This window comes from Podarcis pityusensis (assembly GCF_964106645.2).
Source record: "Podarcis pityusensis genome assembly, chromosome: 15".
NCBI lineage: Eukaryota > Metazoa > Chordata > Lepidosauria > Squamata > Lacertidae > Podarcis > Podarcis pityusensis.
This window is the reverse complement of record NC_138040.1, coordinates 1,185,765-1,213,592: the sequence shown is the minus strand read 5'-3', so window position 1 is coordinate 1,213,592 and position 27,828 is coordinate 1,185,765. Positions and strand designations below refer to the sequence as shown.

At 51.4% G+C, this 27,828-nt stretch overlaps 1 protein-coding gene across 2 annotated transcripts; it reads right to left on the bottom strand.

Annotated features, from left to right (window-relative positions):
• On the bottom strand, nucleotides 1-26,403 carry TRAF4 (TNF receptor associated factor 4). Of its 2 annotated transcripts, none has more exons than XM_080983116.1 (7): nucleotides 26,186-26,403; nucleotides 9,083-9,134; nucleotides 7,692-7,796; nucleotides 6,516-6,677; nucleotides 5,313-5,474; nucleotides 4,391-4,546; nucleotides 1-1,832 (listed from the first exon to the last, which is right to left on the bottom strand). In XM_080983116.1, the coding sequence occupies exons 1-7, from the start codon at nucleotides 26,323-26,325 to the stop codon at nucleotides 1,200-1,202; spliced, it is 1,410 nt and encodes a 469-aa protein (XP_080839242.1). In that variant the 5' UTR covers nucleotides 26,326-26,403; the 3' UTR covers nucleotides 1-1,199. The 2 variants fall into 2 exon arrangements, with proteins under 2 accessions (XP_080839242.1, XP_080839241.1); XM_080983115.1 differs by lacking the exon at nucleotides 26,186-26,403 and adding an exon at nucleotides 23,010-23,298.
• Between the last annotated feature and the right edge of the window lie 1,425 nt (nucleotides 26,404-27,828).

Sequence of the window (27,828 nt, the reverse complement as noted above, 5' to 3'; positions counted from 1 at the left end):
TTAATAAATACACGAAATTGTTTATTTAAAAAAAACACACAGAGAGAGGCAGAGAAAGGAAGTCAGGAGCAGAAATCGTAGCTGCTCCTCCCTAACAGCCCTGCGGGAGAAAACTGATTCCAAAAACAGGACAGAGGATGAAGGAAGACCAGATCCACTCAAAGACTCTGGGGCTCCCTGTACAAAATATGGCTCTGTGATGGAGTAGGGGGCGGGGGGGGGGCTCTCCCTGCCCTACTGCTCCCCCCACTAAACAGGAGATCGATCCAGGCCACTGAGTGGGTGGCAAAGGGGTCCAGGCACGAGGAGGGAAGATTATTGGGGTCAGTAGCCTCGAGAAGCTGGCCAGTGGCCGTACCTGGAAGGCAGAAGGGGCCTCGACCTCCACAAGTGTCCGTCCAAAGCGACTGCAGGGCATCCCTGAGAGACCACCGAGGGAGACAGACAGAAAGACAGACAGACAGACAGATAGACAGGCCCCCATTTAGGGACACATTCTTCCCAGGACTATGGCTAGGAAAGCTGGCTTTTTGGTGGGGGGAGAGAAGGAGGGATCTGGTGGAAGACTGGCCCATCGCAAAGCCAAAAGCCCCAGTGCGCTCTCTCTCTCTCACTGGGGGACCCCCCCAGAACACCCCAAAGCCAACCCCGGTGTTTGTCATGGGGAAAGGGTCAAGCGTTCTTCCTGCCTCTTGAACCCAAGACCTGAAGGACAAAGACCAGGGCAGGATGCTCTGGAAGAAGAGCTGAGGAATTATTGGGGGGGGGGGAGGAAAACAGAGGCAGCCCAGCTGCTTTGGGGGGGTGGGGAGGAGATGGTCTCAAGGCAGGCAGGATTTCCTCCTTCAGCTGTAGCAAGTTAGCACCATTGGGGGGGGGGGGGAGGCTGAGAATCAATCCAGAGGTCAGGACTACAAAGGGCAAGTTGGGCAAGACAAGAGTACAATATTTTCAGATGCAAAACTCTGATGCAGCACTCTGGAGAATCATAGTCTGAAGAGACTTCCACGGTCCATTTAGTCCAATGCAGGAATCACAGCTAGAGAACCCCCTTACCCAAAAAATCTCTGCTTAAAGACCTCCGGGGAACCGTATAATCACAGACTTGTAGAGTTTCAAAGGTGCAACAAGGCTCATCCAGTCTGACCCGTTGCAAAGCAGGAACCGATTTAATCCCGTCTTTCTGGGGACGAAGGCGCTCAGGAGATGATTTTCTGGGGGATCTCCACCGAGGCCTTGATGAAGACGGCGTTGTCCCTCACGTAGTTGCGCTTCTTGATGTCCTCGTGGGAGATGAACTTGGGGTACCCGAACCCCAGCAGGCTCTCGTCCAGGGACGTGCGCCCCGCCCCGGGCTTCTGGAAGTTCTTCCAGTTGGGATCCGGCAGGAAGGTCTCGGTGATGTGTTGCGGCTTGGAGAGCGAGGGGTCGCTCTGGTCCAGCAGGGAGAAGGTGACCCGGTAGGCGAAGGGCCACTCCAGGAGGTTGTCGTACTGGCCGGGCAGGACGCGGATGTAGACCGAGAGGTGGCTGCCCTCGCCGCTGCCGTTCCCGTTGAGGAAGGCCGAGACCTGCAGCCGGTAGCCGTAGCGGTGGGTGTAGAAGGGAGGGCTGAAGGACTCAAAGTTGCTGCGGGCCTTGGCCTCCTGCAGCTTGCGGGCGTAGTCGGCGATCTTCCAGATCAGGACGCCCTCGCTGCCCACCGCCAGCTCCTCCACCTCGCGGCGGAGGTCCCCCAGCTCCTGCCGCTGGCGAGCCACCAGGGCGCACATCAAGCCCAGGTGCATCTTCGTGCTCTCGTCCAGGTGGCGGCTCATGGAGAGCTTGGGGCACTGCGGGGGGGAGGAGAGAGACCGGGGACAGCATAAGAACGAGAGGCCAGCCTGCCGGGATCAGGGCAGAGGACCGCCTGATCCTTGCAGAATCACAAGGAATAGGAAACCGGACGAAAGCAAGCATCTCCAAACACTGAATTCTGTAGTTCGGGTCAAGGGTAAGAAGAGGAGCCCAGGCAGGATCAGGCCAAGGGCCCTACCTAGCCCAGACTCCTCTTCTCACAACCAGATGCCCCCTGGAGGGAAGCCCGCAAGCAGGATTCGAACACAAGACCGACCTGCGTGTAAGAACAGCTCGCTGCTTCAGGCCAGTTGCTCAGCTAGCGCAGCCTCCTGTTCTCACAGTGGCCGGCCAGATGTCTATTATGGGAAACCTGCAAGCAGGATCTGTCTCTGACTGGTTGGTGGTCATCAACAGCCTTCTCCTTCTCCCTGGATCTGCCTAGTCCTCTTTCAAAGCCACCCAGGATTGTGGCCACAGCTTCCCCCTCCTGCCTTTCTTGCACAGGGACTTCAACACTGGACTACTGCAATGCGCTCTAGGCGGGGCTTCCCTCACAACTGATCCAGAAGCTGCCGTCGGTGCAGGATGCTGCAGCCCGGTTGCTGACAGGAGGGAGGCCTTGTCGGCGCTTAACCCCTGTGCTCAGAGAACTGCACTTGCTTTCGGGCCACGTTCAAGGCGTTGCTATTAATATACAAAGCCCTTGATAACTTGGGGCCAATTTACCTGTGAGATCCGTTTACCCCATCTAGGCCTCTTCGATTGGGAGAACCAGAATTGTTACCTCTGCCACGTGAGACCCCTTCTGCGTTTATAAGAACTTGGTCCTTTAGTGTGGCAGAACCTGCACTCTGGAACTCCCTGCCTATTGATATCCGGCAGGAGCCTTTGCCGTCCTCTTTTCAGCGCCTGCTGGAGACATTTTTGTCTAAACAAGCCTACCCAGATCTTTAGAAAGCTGGGACAAGTTTTAACTTGTTTCTAGTTTGTTGTTGATTTTATCTTTGGGGTGTTTTAAAGAGCTGCTTTAATGATAATTTTATTGTTTTATTCTCTTTGTAAACCACTCTGAGGGTTGTTATCCAGCAGCCAGACTCCTCTCGTTTCCTCCAGTGGCCAAGCAGCTGCCTTCTCCTCACTTGCCCCAGAATCTGGCATTCAGAGGTAGACTGCTTTGCATCCTGGAGGCTCCACTGAGCCTCCACCCCAAGCAGCCTTTGATTGCCTCTTCCTCTTCCAGAAATCTGCCTAACCCCCCTTTATTAAAAGCCCTCTCAGCCTACGGCCATTGTAAGACACATCCTGAGGCAGCAGCGAGGTCCGACAAGTCAACGACAGCCCTGCGGTGAAGGAGGACCTGTTCCAAACCTGCAATGATCTGCCGGCTTTAACACAGCCCTCAAAAGCCCTTCTAGTTAATTGATAATGCCCACAAATAAAATGGGAACTGGGGACCCAGAAAAATGGGTAAAAGAGTTTTCCAAAATGGACCTCCCATTTCAGAAAACCTGTTGTCAGGGGTTCAGGAGCAGAGGCACAGGAAAGGGAGGAAATAGAGAGCGAGGGGGAGGAGTCCGAAGGAAATGTTAGCGATGACAGCGGTCCGAGGTCTCTGAGTCTTTCCAGCGAATCGGAAGATTCACAGAAAGGGGCTCCCATGGTCAGAGCAAGGGGGGTGCCGAGGGGGACACCCCAGGAAGAAGGGGCCAGAGGGGACTCAGAGAGAAGCAGTTGGAAATCAGGACCAGCGTCCACACCAGAGTGCAGTAGGGGGGAGGAGTCCCAGGCATCGGGATCAGGCGGCGCACTGCCAGTGGGAGGACATGAGTCAGGATTGGCCACGCCTCCATCGGGGAGCGAGGAAACGGTCGAGAGGAAGGTTGAAGGCTGGGCGCGCGCGCCAAGTTCAAATGTACAGGAGGGCGGCGCAGTTGGCAGCCCGGATAGGGAGCCAGGTCCCAAAGCCCGCCGAAAAGAGGGGGAGGAGTCAGGGGGGTCAACGTCAGCGTCAGAAGAATCCAGGAAGGAAGGGACCCCGGAGGGTAGCAGGACCCAGAGGAGAAAGGAGAGACGGAAGAGGTGGAGTAAGGCTAGAATCTTAAACTGGTGTACAGGGGGCGGAGACTCAGATGGAGCTCCGCCGATCTAACCCCTAGACGTAGAGCTGGGGCGCTGCGGCTTGAAAATGGAAACTGTACTTCAATAAAGACTTTTGTACATTACTGCCGGCTAGCGTTGGTCCTCTGTGAGCTGGGACCTGGAGCCAGCTCTGACACCTGTCCCCTTTTTAAATCACCCCTCTCATTCTCTGTTATTATATTCCCCCTTCGGAGCTGAAGGCAGTGTACACATCTCTCCCCCTTAAACTCACAACAACCCTGTGAGGAAGAGCTGGCCATGGCGATGACTCTGAAAATAACACGGCAGTAACTCTGAAAGCCGCAGCGGAGAGGGTTTTTGGATGCCCGGCCTTGTCAGAGAGTGAGACTGGGGCGAGGGGCAGGCACAGCAGTAAAGGAAAGGCTGCGCGAAGGGAGGAGGAAGGCCTTACCCGGTGCTTGCAGCCAGCTTCTTTGAAGGGGCAGAGCGCCAGCGCCGTGGTGCAGTTCTCTTTCAAGTGCCCGCTGAGGTCTTCCCTGGCGATGCTGGGCACCCCACACTGGTTCGGGCAAGGCACGGGGTAACGCGGGCACTGATACTCGTGGTTCTGGGGGAGCGGAGGAAGAGGATTCAGACAAACTCCAAGACGGTTTGCAAGGGGGGGGGGTCCCTCTTCAGCTCTGCAATTCTAGGATTCTTGGGAGGTTTCTAAGGTTGGGAGGTTTTTTTAGTTGGAGTAGATGCTCCTTGGGGGGCCCTCCCGACTCTATTAACAGTTCTACTAAATCCTGATGCAAGATTTTTGTTAAGGTTTTTCATAATACAGTAAGATTTGGAAAACTAATGTAAATAAGAAAAAGAAAACAGCCCTGTATTAGGAGCTTTTTAATGCTTGATGTAAGATTTTTTTATTAAAGTTTTTCATAATACAGATGAAATAAATTTTTTAAAAATAAAAATTGTCCAGTAGCACCTTAGAGACCAACTAAGTTTTCTGGACAATTTTTTAAATTTATTTCGTCTGCGTCGTACCAACACAGCTTCCTATCTGAATCTAAATTCATAATACGGTAAGATTTGGAAAACTAATGTAAATAAGGAAACGAAAGCAGCCCTGTATTGGGAGGTTTTTAATGCTTGATGTTTTTAGAAATGTTGTAAGCTGCCCAGAGTGGCTGGGGAAATCAGGGTATAAATAATAAAATTATTATTATTATTATTATTATTATTATTATTATTATTATTTAAAAGAGCAAATTAAAGGGAAAGGGAAAGAAGCCATTCTGCTACGTTCTGGAGCTTGCCAAGGGCTCCCCTGGTCCTCCCGCCCCCCTGTCCCCCTGGCGCAGGTCCCGCCTTCTCCCGGGTCCCACCTGGATGGTGTCGTACAGGAACTCCTTGCTGCAGTAGCCGCAGGGCTGCGTGCGCTTGGGGCACTCAGAGAGCATGTGCTGAGACAGCAGCCGTCGCATCATCCGGGCGCCGCACTTGTTTTCACAGTAGACGCTCTCCTGGGGACAGAGGCCCTGGTGGTTCTGGGGGGGTGGGGAAGAGGGGGAGAGGCCATGGGGTTAATACGGAGGGAGGGGGCACCAGAAGGACCCCTCCTGCCTGGGCATCCTCTCTGCGGGAAGGGCCACAGCTCAAGGGCAGAACAGCTGCTTGGCAGGTTCAAACCATCTCCAGGCAGCGCTGGGGAGAGTCCCGGCCTGAAACCCAGGACAGCTGCTGCGGGCAAGTGTAAACAACACCTCGCTAGGAGGGCCAAAGGTCTGGCAGCATTTGGCAGCTTCCTGTGTTCCTTAACTGAGGCCCATGAGGACCAGGAATCTCAATTATTATTATTTTTTTAGGCGAAGGTCTGTAGCTCAGGATCTCTCCCTGGTTTTCTGGCCCCACCCCCATTTATTTACGTTTAAATATATGTTAGATTACTGGCATGCTGGCAGTGAAAACATATGAATAAAAATTTATTAAACCCATTTTTAAAAATTCATTAAAAGCACACAATAGTAAATCACTGCATGACAGTTATTGACAGCTGCACAGACATAGACCTGTTTCGTCTTTCTGACCATTTGCTCGACTTGAAAATCAGAAAGTAAACATCCAGACAGGACCTCAAGCTCCAAGCACTGCATTGTGACATTTTAATGAATTAAAAATAATAATATTAAAAATGGATTTAATAAATTTGGAAGTCGAATGGACTTCTGGAAGTCAAAGAGCCCCTCCTCTTTCTCTGGGCTAAATCTCAGCCAACTGGCCTCTCTCCCCTTACAAAACAAACCAACCTCACAACCTGTCCTTGTCTCCCCATTCTAATGCTAAGCCTTCCCTCACCTCTTAGATGCCCCTGACATTCCGAGGAGCTTTGTGACATCACAGCAGCTCAGCCAATGGCAGCAGCTCAGCAGGGCTGGCGAGTGGCCTGAGGCGGGTGCCTTTTGGACGAGGGTCTATCCTGACAACGGAAACGGACCCCAATGTTTTGCTCCACGGATGCCCCGGCTGCCCCACGGCCAAGAGACCCCGCCCCGTTTCCCAAGCCCCGCCCCTCCGCCCCACCTCCTTACCTCGTAAGCTTCCCCCGTGAAGTCGGCCCCGCAGAACTCGCACTTGAGGTGGCGCTGGGGGCAGTCGTGCTGAACGTGGGGCGGGAGGTCCCGGCGGCTCAGCTTGGCCCCACAGCGGTTGGGGCAGGGCACCACGTTGTAGCTGCACGTCCCAAGGTGCACCTGGGCAAGACGGGGGGGGGGGGTCAGCCAGAAAACTTCTTCCTTTCCCCAGCCCTCTTCACACAGGTCAGGGAAGCCAGGGCCACCAGGTTTGATTCCCAGGAAGGTCTAAGCTAAGATACCCTTCGTGGAGGGCTGCTGCCAGCCAGTGTAGGCAATATTGAGCTAGACAGGCCAATGGTCTGACTCTGCCGAAGAGATCCTATTTCAAACCCTTAACCCAGAACCATGAGGACTATCATCTTAACTTCCTAAAAGTTTTAGGACTTGTAGGGACAGAACTACCTGAATTGTACAGAAATTTATTCATGTCTGCTACTACAGCAGCAAGAATGTCACTTGCCAAAATTGTTAAAAAAGATGTCCCAGCAAAGGAAGAATGGATACAGAAACTTATGGAATAATGCAGAAGTGGCGAAACTCACAGGAAGAAGAAGAAATCAAGATAACAAACTTTTTGTAAAAGAATGGAAATGGTTGATTGAATATTTACAGAGAAATTGTAAACAGAGAAAAACATTAGCAGGATTAGTGTAATAACCTGCAGTTTTAAAAGAGTATATATCTACAGTAGATAATAAAATGAGTAAGTTAAACAAACTTGGATATGCAGAAGATATTAAGAAATAAATTTAAGGAACCACCAAAAGAGGGGGAAGGAAGTCAAATGCTGGAATGTCAAACTGATTGTAAAACTAATGAAATGTAGAAATTGGGAAAGTATAAATAAAAACCTAAAAAAAACCAAAACCCATCTTAACTTCCTTTTTAAGGAATGGGCCCCAGCTCTGTGGTCCAGAACCATGGGGACTACAGTCTTAACCTTATTTTTAAGGACTGAAGCCCAGCCCTCTGATCCACAATGCTTTATTCAAAGCCATGAGGACTACAACCTTAACCTTACTTTTTAAAGGATGGACCACATTAGGTCAAGGGAAGACGAGCACCATACCCCACCGATACCAGGAGGGCTGAGGGCTCCCCATCCCTGGTTTTTCCAGCCTGTCTCCTCACCTGCAGATGGCGGACGGTCCCGCTCCAGCGGCACCCCTCCTCGCTGTGTATGCACCGGATGGTCAAGCTTAGGACCTGAGCCTCCAGTTCTGGGTCTGGGTAGATCTGGGAAAGGAAGGGGGAAATATGAGACGCAAAAAAGCCCCTGCAGGACAGAATTCTTTCCTTATTTTGATTAAAACAATTATTTATTACAAAACAATTTACACGTAACACAATCAGGACAAAAAAACCCCACAGAAACAAACACAGACACTAACTAACAACATATCATTAACTTCCGATTCATCTCATTGTACTTTTTACACTTTATTAATCTATACGCACTTCATTATTATTATTTTTCTGTTACTTATCAAAAGAAATTTTCCTTTTATAGTTTCCTTATACTTCAAATCTGTCAAGAGATTTGCATTATCATACTACTTTCTAAGGTATTCTTTCAATATTATCCAATCTTTGTTGCCTTTCTGGTTTAAGTCTCCTCTTATTCTCCCAGTCATTTTCGCAAATTCACTTGCCATTGGAGATTAAGCCGCCTTTCCAATTTTTTGCTATTAAAATCCTAGCCACTGTGGCTGCGTACATAAAAAGGGTTCTGTGGGTTTTTGGTATTTCAATGGACAATACAATACAATACAAAATACAAAACGCGGGGCAGCTTTCAAGGGGATGAGTTTTGAATGCAGAACCCACCACATGCAGAGTGCCTTGTTTCATTGATCCATTTATTTGTTTAAAAGTATTTATATATATTCTTTTTTCCCTCTTTCCTTCTGTGATGGAACCCCTACTTGGGGACTTCCCTGGCTTTTTTCTGGCCCACATAGGACCAGTCTGGCTAGTTAGCCTTGGTGAAGACTCGACGTTTTTATCCCCCAAAAAGTTTTTGAGTTTCTGCTGAAATGAGGCTGCATTTTAAGGTTGTCTTTTAATCTTGTTTTCAAGTTGTATTTCAAACAATTGTTTTATATTTGGTGTTAGCCGCCCTGAGCCCAGTCTTGGCTAGGGAGGGCGGGGTATAAATAAAAATTATTATTATTATTATTATTATTATTATTATTATTCTTCATACAATCTCTCTCTCTCTCTCTCTCTCTCTCTCTCTCTCTCTCTCTCAAGAGTGACTGACAAGAAGCACCTTCTGTTCTAACATTTAAATGCCTGACGAAAGCGCTTCTATTCTGCCAGGCAATTAAGAACAGTATCTTTCCACAACGGTTAATTTTTAACTTTTTAAATATGGATTTTACTGTACAAACTAGGTGTCTTTAGGCGAGGAGAGAGGGAGGCAAGTGGGGGAGAGGAAGAGGGCCTCCCCTGTAGCCCTCAGTGCCTACCAACGTTTCAGCTAGTAGAAGGAAGGGGTTCCTTAGGTGAGGGGCACTCACCTTGGCGTAGTCAAGGGGCAGCTGGTCCTCTGGACACTTGAAGACCCCCTCGCTGCAGGAGGAAAAGGAAGAGGTTGAGAAGCTGACCATCCCAGGAGCTTCTGTGACATCACAGCAGCTCAGCCAATGGCTCTTCCAATTAAGCTCCTCCCCCCCTTAATAGTCTGTATTCCCCACTACAAAACCAGCCATCTCCCACATATGTCATGCCAATAAAAACACATTCACCAATTTGTCCTCATTTTGCACAAGTTATTACTTTCCTTGGAAACATGAGGAATGGGATCTTATTTTATCGGGGGGAAGGGCCAGTGTTAGGACACGTGTTCTGCATGCAGAAGGTTCAATTCCTAGCAGCATCTCCCAGTAGAGACTGCCCTTCCCATCTGTGCCCACGCACCCGCTTCGGTTGGCAAAACTGGCACTGTTAACGGGTGCCACACAATGCCCGTTCCACATTTGCAAGAACTCAAATCTTTTTGGGCAGCAGCAGCCGCACTTTGGAACTCCCTGCCTATTGATACAAGGCAAGCCCATTCCCTGTACCAGCTCAAAACATTCTCGCTTGCTTTTCAGTCTACAGCTATTTCAACTTTTCGAGTTGTCTTCAGCTACGGTTGTCAAATTTTCCCTAAGGGATAATTTTACAGGTTTATCCTTTTTGTAAACCACTTCTCCCCCCCCCCCTTTACAATCATTTATAAATGAAATGAAATATAATAATACACGGGGACTGGCAAACGTCCCCCTGCCTGAAACCATGGCGATTCGCTGCTGCCAGTCAGTGCAGGCATCACTGAGCTTGATGGACCTAACGGAAGGAAAATTCTTTCTGAAAGTCTCCCGAAACCACTCTTGTGGCAAACGCTCCCTGCCTCTCTACCTGGGGAGGTCTCTGCCAGGGAGAGGAAGCAGCCGGGCTCCTCTAATCCCTTCCATCTGTCTGAAATCCTCACTCGGTGGGGGGACACAGCCGGCCCCATAAACCACCTGCCGCGTCGGCAGCAGAGCCCCAGGAGTGGCACGCAAGGGTGGTGGTTGGGGGGGGGGCTAAAACAAACAAACCTCAATAGTCGGGAGCAACCGGGCGGAAGCAAGAGCGAGCTGGGAAGAGGGCCAAATCCTGCTAATCCCAGTGTCACATCTGTCAGGCCAAGCCCTGCCCCATTTCCCACCGTGTGTCACCCCCCAGCTTCACGCCACGGGGGCCCTGCAAAGTTAACACTCCAGTCCCGGCTTTGCAGAGGAAATGGAGACCCAGGGGCCAAAGTGGGGCATTTATAGCTCACCTTTATTCTCCAAGGAGCTCAAGGTGGCCTACAAAGTTCTCCCCGCTCCTCATTTAATCCACCCAACAACCCTCCAAGGCAGGCTGAGAGGCCGTGACTAGCTTCCAAGGTCTGGCTTCTGAGTGAGGATTCGAACTCGGGTCTCTCCCAGGTCCTAGTCCGAGACTCTTAACCACTAGGCCACCCCGGCTCCAAACTGTCTCGTGAGATGTTTCCTAATACCCCCCCCCCCATCCAAGCACTCTCTAACAGGGATTTCCTTTATTTTCTCTGATCTGTGTGGGGTTTTTAAAAAGTGTTAACAGCAACAAAAAGTGCACACAAAACAGAAGAAAAGAAAGAATTAAACCATAAAGCGTCACAGGCTGGAAGGACAAAAGTACAAGGATACAGCAAAGCTCCAAAAGGATAAATAAATATCAACTCGTACAACGATTCCTTTTACAAGGAAGATTAATATTCAAAAAAGTATTCTGCACCTGTGAGCTCCATTATTCTTGAGAATAAAGGTTCTATATAGTTTTAAATAAGCCAGACATTTGCATATACTGTGCCGCAATATTTGTATAAGAGGTAAATTCGTGCTGTGTATTTGAAAAACGGTCACTCTGACCTATTTGTTATCACCTCTACATCCCACCTTCGCACCAAGGATCTCGGGGGGCTGCCCCACAGGACTTTCTCCCCATTTCACAACAACCCTGTGAGGGAGACCAGGCTGAGAAGGCCCAAAGTTGCCCTGGCGAGCTTCCAGATAGGCAGAGTGGGGATTCGCACCCGGTCTCCCAGAGTCCTATAATCCATCGCTAACCACTACGCCTGCTGGCTAGGCACAAATTGGGAGTCTGTTGGGGTGCTCCTGGCATCTGAACTAAGTGGTGGTCAACCAGACACATTCAAAACAAAGCAAAACAAAAATACTACATTTTGAAATTTTGCTACTGCAGCAAGTCTGAGGTAACCAGAACCCAGGTGTGCAAGCCCTTATATAGACTTTTGAAATTGCCACCCTGTAGATCAAGACCACCCCCAGAAACATCATACATACATCACAGAAGGGGTATAACCCAAGACCACCACCCCGGAATATCATACCTACATCACAGAAAGGGCGGACTACAGCAGAAATCTGAGTGCTTTGTTTACCTCCTGTCCGCCAGGTTACCGGTTTAATGGTCACTTGATTGGATTGCCTGGCCAGTCTTTTGCAATGATAAATACTTAGTTCCTGAGCCAAATGTGCCCTTAAGACAGGATTTGTGAAGGAAAAGACAATGGGGAGGCTTTTCCATTTTCCTTTGACCTTGCAGAAAAACATTTGCTCAGTTTGGGAATCAAAATGGGTTCAGGTTGGCCTTCCTGTGCTGATCTATGTAAGTGCTTGGTTGGTACACTTAAGAACATTTAACATATATCTAAGACCTCAAAATTCCTATCACACAGGTTGGCGGCCATCTCTGCCTCCTGTGGCAGGGAGTTCCACAGTTTAACCCCGCGCTACGTGACTAATTCCTTCCTTTCCCCTCTCCTGGATCTTCCAGCATTCATGGTTCCGGTGTTATGAGAAGAGCTTTTCTCTCTTCGCATCCTCCATTCATAAATTTCCCGTTGTGTTGCCTCTTTACTCGCCAAACCCAAAACTCTGGCCTGGCATGGCTCTCACAATATTCCGATTTGCAGGGCAGGTGGTTGGACTAGAAGACCTTAGGGGTCCTCTTCCAACGCTCTGATTCTAGGACTGCTTATGGCTGTGTCTTTTAGAGCTGCTGAAACAAAGCCGGCCCGACAGATGATGAAAAACAACTTTGCCGGCTCCAGGAAACTTGAAACCAGGGGTGGCAGCTGTGGGAAAAACCAGGCAGCTGCTGGGGGCTGGATCCGAGAAGAGGCTGCCAGCGAAGGGAGAGAGCCAAGCCCTTGTCTGTGGTTTGGCCAGGAGACAACAGAGCTCCTTCACACCAGAACAAGACGTGAGACTGCGGCAGGATGGAGGGGAGCCTGATGCCTGGATCAGGCCAAAGGGGGTCCCACCCAGTCCAGGATCCTGTCCTCACAGGGGCCAACCAGATACCCCAGTGGGAAACCCACAAGCAGGATTCGAGCGCAAGAGCAATTCTCTCCTTTCCTGCGGCTTCCAGCAACAGGGATGATAATAATAATAATAATAATAATAATAATAATTTTTATTTATACCCCGCCCTCCCCGGCCAGAGCCAGGCTCAGGGCAGCTAACACCAATAAAATCACAGTAAAAACAGGAGAAAAAGAGAAGGGGGGGGGAACCAATTTAAAATACAGGTTAAAATGCAATTTAAAATGCAGCCTCGTTTTAAAGTAGCCGATAAATCAAGACCATAAGGGGAGGGAAACATAAGGGTCAGACTGAGTCCAAACCAAAGGCCAGGCGGAACAGCTCTGCCTTGCAGGCCCTGCGGAAAGATGTCCAGTCCTGCAGGGCCCTGGTCTCTTGTGACAGAGCGTTCCACCAGATCGGGGCCACAGCCGAAAAGGCCCTGACCCTACTTGAAACCAATCTAACCTCCTTGAGGCTTGGGACCTCCAAAGTGTTGTTATTTGTGGACCTTAAGGTCCTCCACGGGGCATACCAGGAGAGGCGGTCCCATAGGTACATGGGTCCTAGGCTGCATCACCATCGCTGCCTCTGACCGTGGAGCCATCCTGGCTTGCAGCCATTCACAGTCTTCTCCTCTTCCATAAATTTGATCCTCTTTGAAAGCCATTACGGTGGGTATCCATCGCTCCAGTGGCAGGGAGTTCCAGAGTTTAACTATGCGCTGCATGAAGAAGGGTTTCCTTTTCTCCGTCCTGAACCTTCCACTGCTCATCTTCACAAGTTCTAGTGTTGGGAGAGAGGGAGGAAGACTCCCCGCCCCAGCTGCGATCCTCAGTAACTTTACTGGGAGAGTGGAGCCACTGTGGCTCTTGCCTAATGAAATGCCAGCCGGCCCAAAGTTCCTCTCTCTTATTTGCACCCGGGGACTCCGACGCCGGCAGCCCCTCTGAACGGCATCGCCAAGCACACCAGGTCGCTCCACTTGCGCACGGCGCTGCCCTCAGCTTCTCCTCTGAGCCAGGGAGCCCATGACAGGCACGACACCTGGCCCAGTGGGCTGTGGACCAGGCAGAGAACTTGGCTCCTGGGGGGTCGTGGGATCTGGGTCTCCACTGGGCCTATGTATCCATCACAGAGAAGCCACGATGGATCAGCAGCAGGGATGACACTCAAGCTATGTCTGCCACAAACTGTAATCTCCCTGGGGCAAAGATTCTTCTGGAACTTAAGAATGTAAGAATTCACTTCGACAGCCCTTTGTTCGCTATGCAGGTGAGACACCACCACTTAAATAAACCAAGGAAACTAATTCCAAGTCCAGCATCCAGGAGGACCCAACATTTATTTCTACAGCCGTACCTTGGTTTTCAAACAGCCTAGTTCTCGAATGTTTTGGCTCCCAAACGATCAAAACCCGGAAGTGACTGTTCCGGTTTCTGAATGTTCTTTCGGAAGCTGAAAGTCCGACAGGGCTTCCGCGGCTTCCGATTGGCTGCAGGAGCTTCCCGCAACCAATCAGAAGCCGCGCGGACTTCCGGAACAGATTCCGTTCGACTTCCAAGGTACGACTGGATTGCAATAGGACAGAGCTCAGCCCAACGTGCCAACAGAGGTGTGCCCTGGGGCACTTCAGGACAAAAGATTATATAGCAGTTCAAACATGGCAAAGAGTCATAAAACATCTATGCACTCTTAAACATATGTCAGGAAAGGTTACAGGTCATGAGATACAAAGATCACAGAATCACAGGAAGGGATCACGAGGGTCATCTAGTCCCACCCCCTGCAATGCAGGAATCTTTTGCCCAATGTGGGACCCGAGATTAAAAGTCTGATGCTCGACCGACTGAGATACACGACTCCACACTGGCGTCAACTTTCTAGCGAGGTCCCAAAAAATTTGGTCTCAACGTACAGCTTATCGGACAGTTGCGTCTAGGCAGCCAGACCTTCAGTAAGAAGGGAGCAGCGTCATCAATCTCTCCCCCATCTCCTCTTCCGGCGTCTCACCAAGCTTCAAGGAGAGCCTGTGCAACTCTTGGCAAAACATCCTTTGCCCTTCGAAGGTCAGGTAACGTGGGAATGGAGGTGGCATGAGGGGGGCAAACCGCAGGCGACAAATTCAAGCCGAATGCATTCTAAAATGCTACATAATCAAAACAGGAATTTGTTTCAAAATGGGAGGTTTTCAAAGAATATTTGAAAAATAAATATAGTAGTTTAAATTCTGTTGCAGCATTCGAGGAACTTCAGTAATAGTTGCAAGGTAGATATAAGGAATTAGATCTATTAAGAAAAAATTTAATTATGATAAGTGTGTATTGGCAATAAGTAATATAAAATCGAAATATGGAATAGACGGGAGGTTGGGTCTTTAGTGTTAAGACCAATATATGTTTTATTGTTTGTTAAGAAAATTATGTGTCTATGGTCATTCCTGTGTGTAATTTGGTATTTGTGTTTTTTCTTTTTTTCTTGCTGTATCAATAATAATTAAAACAAAAACAAAAAAAGTTACATGCAAATAAAGTGAAACACCGAAATGTTATTAAAATCAAAAATATGCACCTTGGGTCTCTAATCCTTATATCACTAAGAAGAGCCAATGGCCCACCTTGGCCAGCCTCCTGTTCTCACAGTGGCCAACCAGATAGCCAAAGGGAAACCAGGAAACAGGATTCGCACACAAGAGCAACTGTCCCCTCCTGCGGTGTCCAGGAACTGCCATTCAGAAGGAAGACTGACTGTGGAGGCAGAGCAGAGCTGTCCATCGCCCTCTTCTCCAGGAACTGGCAGAGTTCACATTTAAAGCCACCCCAGTTTGTGACCGTCAGTCCCTCCTGTGGCAGTGAGTTCCACAGTTTAACTACGCTCTGCATGACCAGGTCCTTTCTTTGACCTCTCCTGACTCTTCCTCCACGACTTCTAAGGTTATGAAAGAGGAAAACTTCTCTCTCTTTCCACTTGCCTCGATGCCATGCAAAATTGGATAAACTGCCATCGCGTTGCTTCTTCCTCGCCTTTCCTCCAAGCTAAAAGGTCCCAAACGCTGCCTCCTTTCTTCAGAGGGGAGCCGCTCCCTCCCCTCAATCATTTCGCTCACCCCTTTTCCAACTCGACAATCTCCTTTTTGAGGCGAGGCGACCAGAACGGTCAGTGGCGCTTCAAACGCGGCTGTACCACAGGTTTGTGCAATGGCATTATGAGACGGGCAGCTTTATTTTCAGTGCCAGTTACTGCTCTGGCTCGACTCCATCAGATCGGCTGCCACCGATGCTGCTCTCCCTCCCAAGCCAAGCAGGGCCTGGCGGCCAACGGGAAAGCGCAGAGGTCCTTTGGGGCCACCCCTGGCCGGGACACGCTGTGCCAAGCAGCTATGATCCTTGGCAAGGAAAAACTTGCAGCAACGGCCAGCAGGCGCAGCGGGTGTGACCTGTCTGGGAAGGAACACACACATGGAGCCGGCGACTGCCTCTCCTCCCCCAGCCAAGAGATGTGATTCAGCTGGGATTCCTGCGCTTCAGGGTGGGTTGGACTAGATGACCCCCAGGGTCCCTTGCAACTCCACAATTCTTTTTTTCTTCTTCTTCTAAATCTTATTAATTTTTTTAATTTAACATAATTGTTACAAAATATAAGCAAAATATTGCAGATGATAATGATGATGATGACGATAATAATAATAATAATAATATTGTTTATACCCTGCCCATCTGGCTGAGTCTCCCCAGCCACTCTGGGCGGCTTCAAATCAAGTGTTAAAAACAATACAGCATTAAATATTAAAAACTTCCCTAAACAGGGCTGCCTTCAGATGTCTTTTAAAGAGAAGCTAGCTGCTTATTTCCTTCATATCTGGTGGGAGGGCGTTCCACAGGGCGGGCGCCACTACCGAGAAGGCCCTCTGCCTGGTTCCCTGTAACCTCACTTCTCGCAATGAGGGAACCGCCAGAAGGCCCTCGGTGCTGGATACATACATACATATATATTTCAAATAAGCACATATATATATATGAAAAAAGGAACAAAAAAAAAGAAGAAAAAATAAAGAGAAAAAAGAAGAAAAGTTGGAAGAATTTTTTCCAAGTTTATTCTACAAATATCTCAATATGAAAATAATAATAAAATTTCATTGATTGACTTCCATCGCTTACACTGCACTTTCTATATACATTTTAAGCAACGCCACGATTCTTTGATTCCACATTTGCTTGAGTGTGATGAAGGCAGGGGCACGGAGAGGCGGCAGGTCGCCCCAAAAGCTTGCTCTCTGAGGCAAGCCCGGCAGAATAATAGAATCATAGCTGAGAGGGGCCCACGGGTCATCTAGTCCAACCCCCTGCAATGCAGGAATCGGGGCAAAGCTTTTGGAAGAATTGCTGGGGGGGGGGAGACTGGAAGCCTTGGCTGAGCATAAAAGGACTGGCTTGGGACTAGCTAAAGGCACTAGAGCAGGCTTCCTCCAGATGTTTTTGGCCTACAAGTCCCATGATCCCTAGCTAGCAGGACCAGTGGTCAGGGGTGATGGGAATTGTAGGCTTCCTCTCTCCCTTCCCCAAGCACTTCGCCCCTTGAAGGAACAGAGCACTGGCCTAGGGGTGTGCCCCCCACAATCTGCAAGTCCAGCTGGGTCTCGGGGCAAGGGGGCACCAAAAATGTGGGGATGCACACAGAGCTAGGGCCCTTTCCTTTTTTTTTTTTAATAAAAGAGACAGCTAAGGTTCTAGTCCTCATGGTTCTGAATTAAGGGCTTCTTGAAATAGGAACAAAGGACGCTGCCCGTGCTCAGTGGCCCCGGGAAGCCTCTGCGTGTATGCAGAGTGCATCTCCCTGAGCCGACGCAAGCATGGAGGTGGAGGGGAGAACTGCTGAAAGGCAAGCTGGAGGGAGCAGGCAGCCCAGCTGTGGGGCAGAGTTGACCTCCGTCTGCATGGCTGAAGGTTGGGGAGGGGGGGAACCGGTTTTTCTGCCCTTCCCAGGCTGCTGCCTCAGCGCATTCCCTGCCCAGCCAAGTGTGATGGGCCCAGCAGGCTGTGGTGGGGATTAATCTGCAGCACCCCCCACCTTGGGAATTTCCAGACCCTCTAGATTTAACCCTTTGCACCCCTGGAGCTGAGCTCTGCAGGGAGAGAGACCCTGCCCTCCTCCTTTGAGCATAAAAATCACTTCCTAACCATTCCTTCCAGGTAAAACACCCCAGGAAGGTAGCCTGATTACATCCATTTTCCAAGTAGGAACAGCAAGGTGGCTCAATCGCCTGTCTTCAGGGTGTCAAGACAGCTGCTTGGCATGCAGAAGGGCTGGGGGTGCCCCTTGCCTGAAACCCTGGAGAGCCTCTGCCAGTCAATGTAAGCAGTAAGGAGCTAGCTGGACCTATGTACCATCTTCCTTTGCTCCTGTTCAAATCAGCCTCCTACTCACTACCTTGAGGACTAGAATAGTGCGTTCTTTTTAAAAGGTACGGGAAGCAAAGCACTTTCAGCTTTGCACGCAGACGGTGCCGGGTTCAACTCCTGACAACATCGCCGGGCAGGGCTGGGGGAAACCCCAGTCAGTGTGGCTGGCGCTGAGCAAGATGGACCAATGATCTAACTTGATCTAAAGGCGGCTTCTTCTCTCCCCCTTCTTTCCAGCCCTCTTGTGTCCTGACTCCAAGCTCAAGCCCAACCCACAAGAGGGGGCTGGATTTCAACTGCAATTCAGGGGGTTGGACTGGATGACCCTTTGGGGTCCCAGGCACAGGATCTCGTAGCCTTAAGGTGGAATCCAGCTCCTTGGCTTTGGGCTCTTGACTCTGCCCCTCCCCACACCTGTGCGCCTCTCCCCCTCCAATCAGCCCCCTATGGATCTGCTCTCTCTCTGGGGAGGCCACAGTGGAATGAAGGAAGTCAGGGGAGAAAAAATGCTTTCTGCATTCTTGAAAACACAAAACCCTTTTATGTCTCCCTCATTATCTCTCTCTCACACACAGTTGTGCATCAAGGGCCAGGCAAGCAAAGACATGCATATCCAAATCCCCTCACTCCGCAAGGCTTGAACCCAGAACCCCAGGAAAAGATCAGCCAAAAAGGAAAGGTTCAGGGTGTCTGCAAAGGAGCAGAAAAGTTTAGTCAGAAGGATGTGTCTGTGAAAGACAGAGAGACAAGAAGTGTCCCTATGAAATCGCACGCACCGGTTCACGGAAAGCTAGTGTGCAGTGGTCAGAATATTGGGCAAAGACCTGGGAGAGACCAGGGTTCAAATTCCCCCCCACTCTGCCATGAAGCTCTCAAGTGGTGACCTTGGGGGCCGGTCACCGACTCTCAGCCTGACCTACCTCGCTGGGTTGTTGTAGGGACTAGATGAGGAGTAGGACCTGGGAGACCAGGGTTCAAATCGCCACAGTTCACTGGGTTTGACACTGGGGGCCAATCACTGCCTCTCTCAGCCTAACATACCTTGCAGGGATGTTGTTGTGGGGATTAAATTGGGGGGAGGGGGGAGTCATGGATGCCACCTTGAGCTCCTTGGAGAAAAACCCGGGATATAAATGCAGTAAATAAAACAAAAGAACAAACGTGTTGCATCAATTCAGCCTCAACACTTCAGCGCGAGAGGGTTGGAAACATGCAGAACTCACCAAAGGAATGCAAAACCTGAACCCCGCAAGGTAAGAGGAGGCTTGCAAAGATAGCTATGAAATCGCACGAAACTACTATGACCCAAACACACACGCAGAGTGCACAGGCCGACCCAAACGCCTGTGCCACACCCGGGAGACTCACACAAAATTTATTCTAGCAAAGGCTTTCCGTGGGTTTAAAAGGCTCGCCGGCCTTCAAGGTGCGCACAAGAACTCGGGTTTTGTTTTCGCAGCAACGCTCTGGAAACGGTTACGCAAGGACGGGGCTCTTGAACTGGAAAAGCCGCTGTCAATCTGCCTCGCGGGCGTCTTTTCCGCTCCGTGAATAAGTAGGCCCATGGATCAGACGCATACACTCATTCTCTGGAACACCTGGAACGGTCCCCGGCTGACTAACAGTTCAGTGAAACTCCGAAAGCTTGCCTACGTGCCAAGCAAAGTTGGAGCAATAAAGAAGCTTTGTGCATGTCGGTGTCCCCAAAGTGGAGGGGGGGTCTCTGTTTGAATGAACCCCCAAATACCAGTTCCCGGGGGCAGGACGAGTGGTCTTGTGCTGACGGCACACTTCTGGGCTTGCCTTCGTTGGCTGCTACGTGCAAATGGAAAGTCTTCTAGATATATGGTTTTATTGCATTTTTATCCACCTCCCCCCCCCCCACAAGGAGCTCAAGCCGGTGTACATAGTTCTCCTGCTCCCCATTTTATCCTCACAACAACCTTGTGAGGTAGGCTGGGCTGAAAGTGGGTGACCGGCTTCCAAGGTCACACACCCAGTGAGCTTCGTAGCTGAGTGAGGATTCGAACGCTGGTCTCCCCCTGGTCCTATCCAGACATTCTGACCCCTGTACAATTTAAGCATAGGATTTAAAGGGGCTCGCAGCATTTACACCCCGAAATATCTCGCTTAGTTGCAGTTTTGGGCCCAGCACAGAGCAAGCAGGTCTTTGTATCTCCAGCTGCTTCCATCTCAGCTCAGACCCAAAAACTCTGGCTATTGTTCTGCTACCTGGCAGCCAGGTGAAGCAGGCGGCGAGGAAGGGCCCCCGCCCAGTAGCCTGCAGGGCCCCCTGAACTAGCAATCCCAGGTGCAGTGCTGGATCCGCACCCCACCTGCAGCCACAACAGCTGTAGTCCTTCTCCCCTCAAATCCCTGGTTAATGCCAGACATCTAAGAAAGTTAAACATTACAGGAATGCAGGCGGCTTATCAACTTCCCCCCTTCTCCACCAAAGCTCAGATTCTGAGTAGATCAGGAAGTGTTTTTTTTGGGGGGGGGAGTGCTGGATGAGGCTCACACACTGCCTCCTCTTCCCTTCCCTGCCTCTAAAATGCAAACAGCCAAGGCCAACCTGGCAGGGTTGTTGGGAAGCTGCAAGGAGGCGAATTGCAAAGCGACCTTGGTGCCAATATGCTAAGCACCTCTCCCGCGCCCCCCCTTGCCAGTCATGCAAGGGCCCCCATTGCCTCGCAGGCCTCTCTGCCCGTTACATACCCCCCCCCCCAAAGCAGCTTTTCTACAAAGGCCAGAAAAATTCACTTAAGCAGACAAGCAGTCCCTGCTTGTTAGTTAGAGAGATCTTATTACAAGAGGGGTTGGCAGAAAGAGAGAATTCCCAGCTTTTTTGGGGTGGGGGTGGGCAGAGGAGATCAGTCGCTACAGCCCCTCCCAGATCCCCAACACTTAACTATTCAACGCCCAGGATAGGGAGATCCGGGAAAACTTACTGCCTTTACCCACGAAACACAAACATATACAGAGGCACGCCTTTGCAGAGTCAAGGGAACAGCCTGACCACAGGGCACCTGAGCGGCAGGAGAGGATTGAACCTTGGACTGGAAGGGAAGGGGAAAGGCAGAAGTTTGTAATTGCGGATGGTGGGCACAAGATAAATGGGATTAGGTGGTCTTTACTGGGTGGCAGGGAGGGGGATTAGAGGGAAGGAGGGAGCTAGCTGGTTAGCTGGCCAGGATTATTATTATTTATATTTGTAGGATTGTAGAGTTGGAAGGGACCCCCAAAGGTCATCTAGGCCAACCCCCTCTTGCAATACAGGAAATTACAGCTAAAGGAGCCCTGACAGGTGGCTATTGAATCCGTTCCACTGCTGAACAGCTCCCTTCAGATATTTGAAGGGGGCTCTCGTATCTATTATTGTCGTTGTTGTTGTTGTTGTTGTTACTATTATTATTTCTTTGTTGTCTTCCTTACAGAAATAGCTTTGCAACTGGGTTGTTTGGAATATATCTGAAACATTCTTTTATATTGTCTGAGTTGACTTCAGAAGCTGCCACGGGAGGGCTTTGCCCTGCATTTTTTCTGAGATTAAATATCAATAAATATTTGCCAGCCAAGAGCATTCTCATCTTCCCAGAGGACGGGGAACAGCATGTGGCCCTTTGAACACCACCAGGCTCCAGCTACCCCATGTAGCCAATGTTGGGGGCCAATGGGAGCAACAGCTCTCCAGAGTTTCCTGAGAAATAAAGGTGCCAGTCCTCATCGTTCCAAATAAAAGGGCTTATTTAAACAGGAACATGGGAAGCTGTTGTGTCAGACCACTGATCCAGCTAGCTCAGCCTTGTCTGCCGACACGGACTGGCAGCAGTGGCTCTGCAAAGTTTCCTCCCCAGCCCTACTTAGGGATTCTGTGCCTCGGACCTTCTGCATGCAAAGCCGGGGCTCCGTCACTGAGCTACAGCCCTTCCCCAAACCTGACACCTGATCCATCTAGCTCAGTATTGTCTGCACTGGCTGACAGCAATGGCTCTCCTGGGTTTCAGGCAGGGAGGGTTTCCTAGCCCTACCTGGAGGTGCCAGCGGGGACTGAAACTGGGTTCTTCTGCCTGCAAAGAAGAAAGTGCTTCAGCACTGAGTTACGACCCTTTCTCTAAAAAAAAATGCAAGACACTAGTCCTCATGGACCTGAATTTAAACAGGAAGAAAGGACGGAAGCCGCCTTAATTATACGCAGACAGATCCAGCTAGCCTACTGCAAAAGGGGGGTGGGGTTCTCCACTGAGGACCCAGCTGTGGCTCTCCAGCTCTGCTGGGTGGGTGCTGCGTCCAACCCAGCCGGACTCTGATTCTGAGGTTCAAATCATGGAGTTAAGGGGCAGATAACCCCAAACCTCAGCCACACCCGGGGGGCTCACAGCAGCCCCCAAACCTGTTTCCCAAGGCCCAGAACACACAAAGCAATGCTTTCTTTGGCTTGTCTCCCTCGGACGAAAGGAGACGTCAGTCCTTGCTGGCTTCAACAGGCAGAAGAGACTTATTGGATCAAACAGACCCCTCCGCAAAAAAAAAAAAAAAAAACCCACCCCGCAACCTAGCCCAGCATCCCGCTTCCAACAGAGGTCAGCAATAAATCCACAAACAGGCCCCTGCGTTGGCTCCCAACAGCAGACAGTTCGCGGTAGACTGCCGCTGGAGACAGAGGCTTTATTTCAGCTCATCGCCGACCATCCGCTAGGAAGGCCCCCCTCTTTTTCCGAGGCCCTTGACAACCGGGGTGGGGTGGGGAGGACAGGATGGACCCTTCAAGGTGAGACAATAGCAGGCAGAACAATAGAAAAGAGGGAGGTGGGAGAGGGAGGCAGCCCAGCAAGACTCCGCGCCGCCGCACTCTGCACATGCTCAGAGAAGCGGCCTATCCCATTTGCCGCTGCCGAGCCAAGTGCTGGGAAATGGGGGGAGCCCCCAACGAGGGAGGCGGGTGGGGGGCCCCTCCAGTTCTCCCTAGGAATGAAGCGGGCGCGGAACAAAGGAGAAGGCGAGCCGGGGAGGCGGCGGCGGCGCGGTGCGCCCAGGGCGCGCGAGCGGGGCTCTCCAAGCAAGCGCGCTTTGGAGAGGCGCGCAGGGGCCGTGCGCCTCCGTCTTCCTGCGTCCGGATCGCGCCCCCTGGCCGGCCCGGCCCGGCTCCTCCTTCCGCGGGGACTGACCTGAGGAATTCCTGCAGGCAGGTGTCGCAGAAGCGGTGGCCGCAGGTGGAGACGCGGACGGGCTCGCGCATGGCCTTGGCGCACAGCGGGCACAGCAGCCGCCGCTTCGGCTTCTCCAGGAACTTGTAGTCGAAGCCCGGCATGGTCCCGCCGGCCTGCCGGGGAGAGGCGCCTCCGCAGGCCCCGCGCCGGCCCTGTCGCCTCCTGCGCCCGCCGGCCTCGCAGGTCCTGCCGGGCGACCCCTATCCCTATTGTGTGCAGCGCCGACTTAGGCTCGCCTAGGCAAGGCAACGCCACGCCTCTCCGCCTCCTTCCCCTCCCCGCGCTCTCTCCGCCTCCCCTCCCCGCCTCGGGAGGGTTGCCAACTTCGCTCCTTTCCTCCGCTCCTCTGCCGTCGAGGGACGCTTCCCCGCTTCTCTGGTTTGGGTGGTTCTTTTTCTTCTATTGCAGGCTGAGCCTCCCCTCGCTTTCTCTGTCTTTTTTTTTGGCTTGGGAGGGCTGCCAACTTTGCTCCCCCCCCCCCCGCTTTTGAGAGAGAGCATTCTGTTCCCCAGGTTTGGAGCGCTGGGGTCTTTCTTTTCCCACAGCTGCAGGCGCCATACCTGGAAGGCAAGGAGAAGCAAATGCCTCTGACTAGCAGTCGCTGGGAATCTCAAGTGCAGAGAGTTGCTGCTGTTCACTCTGGTCCCTTTGGGGGGGGGTCACCGTGAGAGCAGGAGTCAGGACTAGGTGGGCCGTGGGCCTGATCCAGCTGCAGAGCTCTTGGGGCAAATGGGGAGGGTCTGCCAGCAACAGAAGAAAAAGCAGCCCTCCAAACCAGAGAAGCGTCCCTCTCCGCTGGCCAGTAATGGCCCACACACTACCAGCTGTTAATCCACCACCCAGAGAGGAATTGCTAGGCTTCCTTGCACCTTTGGCAAAAAGCTGTATCAACACCCCTCTCCCTGGTGCCTTTGGCAATTGCTGGCTCTCTTAATATTTTTGTGATTTTTGCATCCCTATGCCCTTAGCAGGGTCCAGCCTGCCCAATGCCTAGGTATGTTTCTGCCTCCAACGGCATTGGCCAGGCTGGACCTGCCAAGGGCACAGTCCTGGGGATGCAAATACCACCTGGTTCCACCCTGATACCACATGGTTCCACCCTGGTTTGCATCAGGAGGTGACTTGCTGTCTAAAAACAAACTGGGGACCCCCTTCACGTCCTCCCACGCCCCTACACTCCCATCTGTAGAGAAGCAGACTCTTAATCTCAGGGCTGGGGGTTCGAACCCCACATTGGACAAAAGATCACTGCATTGTAGGGAGTTGGACTAGATGCCCCTCCAGGGTCCCTTCCAACGATTCCACGATTTGCCAGGGCCTGCAGAGAAGACAGCTGCTTCTCACTGAGCTTGAGTAAAGAGCTTCCCTTGCCGCCCCCAGTTTCTCTCTCTCTCTCCGTCTCTTGGTGGCTCAAGCACATGTGTGTGTGTTCCTCATCAGTGGTTGCCGTGGGAGGACTGCACAGCTGCAGGATGGGTGTCTAACTCCTCTCCACGCCCCCACCCCCAGACCACAGCAGACCACCAAGTTAAGGGCCATGGAGACAGTACACAGCTGCTCTTGATTTCAGCTGGTGCAGGGGAATGTGGGGGGGGGGGTTGTGCAGTGTGGGCCCCCTGCCCTGTTTGTGACACAAAACTACATCTACACACACACACACAAACCCCCAGGGAAGAGAAGATGCAAATCTGCTGCAGTTTCCCTTTGATGCACCAGATTTCTGCTGCCTTCCTCTCCTGCTTCTCCAACTCTCACCTACTTTCTTTAATTAGCTAGCAGGAGATTCCTCTCCCCACCCCCATAGCAGGAAGAAGTTGGAGCCCCCAGATGCATATAGAATCACATACACACTCCGTTGCTGAACCCTGTGATCTACTTAGAAGGCACCATCTTCACAACATGTATAGATTAGAAACTAGGAATTCGGATGAGTCTGTGGCCCTGGGCTTACTTGGAAGTCTATCAAAACACCCAGCAGAGGACAGATGCCACGGGGGCTAAGTCACTGCCCCTTGCCCAAAATTCCCCCAAAAGCAAAATTATGTTCTGATGCCACCACCGTCCAGGTGTGTTATTTCTGTTTTATTTATTGTGTTTATATTCCACCTTTTTCTCCAAGGAGCTCAAGGTGGTTCGTGTGGTTCTTATCCTTCCTCGTTTAATCCCCTGTGGTGTAGGTCAGGCTGGGAGGCAGTGACTGGCCCCTTCCTAGCCCACGAGAGGAGATTTGAACTGTGGTCTTTTCCAGGTCCAGGTCCAACACCCCTAGCCTACACTGCACAGGCTCATTAAGGATAAATTATTATTTGGAACGTCTGGTTTCATTGGGCCCAAACAAGCCCAAAGGCATCGGTGGCGGCGAGGCAGGATGTCCCCTCACTTTTTCTGCAGCTCAGACACCAGCTTCGAAAGCAAAAAACGAGGCCTTGCGGATCGCAGAATCATAGCTGGAAGGGACCACGAGGGTCATCTAGTCCAACCCCCTGCAATGCAGGAATCTTTTGCCCAATGTGGGGCTCGAACGCACAACCCTGAGATTAAGATGCTGTCCCAACTGCGCTGTTTAGAACATCCTGCTGGCAAAGTCAATGCAACAATGGATGTTTCATATTCCAACTCAAAGCCTTTGTCCATCTAGCCTAGTTCTGCTCTCTCTGAGTGGCAGCTGCTCTCCAGGGTCTCAGGCAGAGAAGGGGCGGGTGTGTGTATTTTGCCGCTAAGAGCCTTTTAACTGGAGAACCTGAGGAAAGGTGCTCTGCTACTGACCAATGTGGCAGCCTTTTGTGGTCAGCAGCCCAACATGGCAGCTTGGAGAGGCCGAAAGATGTGTGGAACAGTCTCAATCGTTCAAGAAAGGCCTAAATAGCGCACTAAAAGCCCAAGCTGCTGGATCAGGCCGAGGGGGGTGGTGGACACTTAGCCCAGGATCCTGTTCTCACAGGAGCCAACCAGATGCCCACATGTAAAACCACCAAGCAGGACCTGAGCACAACGACAGCAACTCTTCCCACCTGCGATTCCCAGCAACCTTAATCCAGTGGTACACTGCCTGTGGCAGTGGAGACACAACACAGCCATTGTGACTGGAAGCTGCCGCTCGCCCTGCCCTCCAGGAGTTGTTCTGAGCTTTGTACCTCTTATCAGTTGGCCGTGATGGAGGGGTCTGCTTGCTCAAAGTCCCTTGACCTTCTCCCGCTGGCTCCACACGTCGGTCACACAGAGGGATCCGGGATCTGTGTCGACACACGGCCGTCAAAGCACCAGGCTCCTCCATCTGCGGCAAGTTTACCCAGTTCAGCCTCTCTCTCTCCTGTCAGGGCAGTCTCAAGCACATCTCTCTCTCGAGCCCAAGAAGGGGAAGAGAAGCACGTCACAAAACGGTTCGATGGCAGCGGGAAAAGCTATGCAAATTGAGCATAGGCCTCATGAGTTTTGACTAGTGTCTGGGTCTTGCAGCTGCCGCCCCACTGCTCAGGGAATGGGGCCTCCCCAAAAAAAGGCCTGGACAGGACACTGTGGCTCAGGGCCCATCCTGGGGTGGCCCTGAGGCCCAGTGGGGCAACACAGAAGTTGGGCAGTAGCAGAACAGCTTCTCCCTCTCTACACCTCGTGCCCATCCACTGAAGCTGAAGGTTGGAAAAGTCAGGGCAGTTAAAAGGAAGTCCTTCCTCACGCAGCACAGTTAAACAGTGGAACTCACTGCTGCAGGAGGCAGGAATGGGCACCAACTTGGATGGCATTAAAAGAGAGTTAGACAAATTCATAGAGGAGGAGTATCGATGGGTATTAGCCACGACGGCTCATCAGAGGTAGCGATGCTTCTGAATGCTGGTGGTTGGAGGGGAGAGGGCTCTTGTGGTCAAATCCTGCTTTGGGGGCACCTGGGAGGCCACTGTGAGAACAGGGCCTGATCCAGCAGGATCTTCTAAGGTTCTGGTGGTCTCCTGTATGCACTGCGTCACTTTGGGCTACAGCGGTCCATGAGACTTCTGGTTCTTTTCCCCGTGGACAAGGCTGGAGGCTTCTTCCCTCCAGCAGTGCCTTTGCCTTGCCACTGAGCACCTGAGGCAAAATGCCTGCATGGGTTTCCATGGTGGCCAAGACAAAGAATGTCTGTATGTGGGAAGGGGGGAGGCTGCTCCTTCCCCCAGCCAAGGATATGCCTCAACTTGCAGATCAAACAGATCCCTTTGCGGCTTCTCTCTCTCTCTTGGCAGGTTGCTGGGTTAGCCGACAACAGGCGGTTAATTTGGTCAATGGTCTCCGCCCAGGCTCTGCTGACCACATTTGAGCGTACAGAAGAACCTCTGTGCTGGGTCAGGTCAAAGGTCAGCCTGGGACAGCGCCCCGTCCGATGCCTTGGGGAGGCTCACAGTGGAGACAGAAGAGATGAAAACCCTCCTGCTGGATCAGGCCCATGTCCCCTCTAGTCCAGCATCCTGTTCCCACAGGGGCCATCCAGACGGCCATTATGGGAGACCAGCAAGGAGGATGGAAGCGCAAGAGCAATTCTCCCCTCCTGTGGCTTCAAAAGCATCCCTGCCTCCGACTGCAGAGCCAGAGAGGAGCCATGGTGGCTAGTGGCCTCCCCTCTGCTGTGTTTGCCAGTCGTCTTTCAGAGCCGCCCAACTTGGCGACCATCACTGCCTCCTGTGGGAGAGAGTTCCAAAGTCTATGCGCCGTGTGAAGCACTTTCTCTTTCTTGTCCTGACTCTTCCCCTTTCAGCAACATGGGACGCCCATGAGTTTGAGTGTTACGAGAAAACTTCTATCTCTT

Coding starts and splice junctions, on each gene's coding strand:
- TRAF4 (XM_080983115.1), bottom strand. CDS start 23,152: ATGCCGGGCTTCGACTACAAGTTCCTGGAGAAGCCGAAGCGGCGGCTG. Junction 7,797..9,082: donor TGCCCCTTGACTACGCCAAG/GTGAGTGCCCCT, acceptor TTCCTTTCCCAG/ATCTACCCAGACCCAGAACT. Junction 4,547..5,312: donor TCCTGTACGACACCATCCAG/GTGGGACCCGGG, acceptor CCGCTCCCCCAG/AACCACGAGTATCAGTGCCC.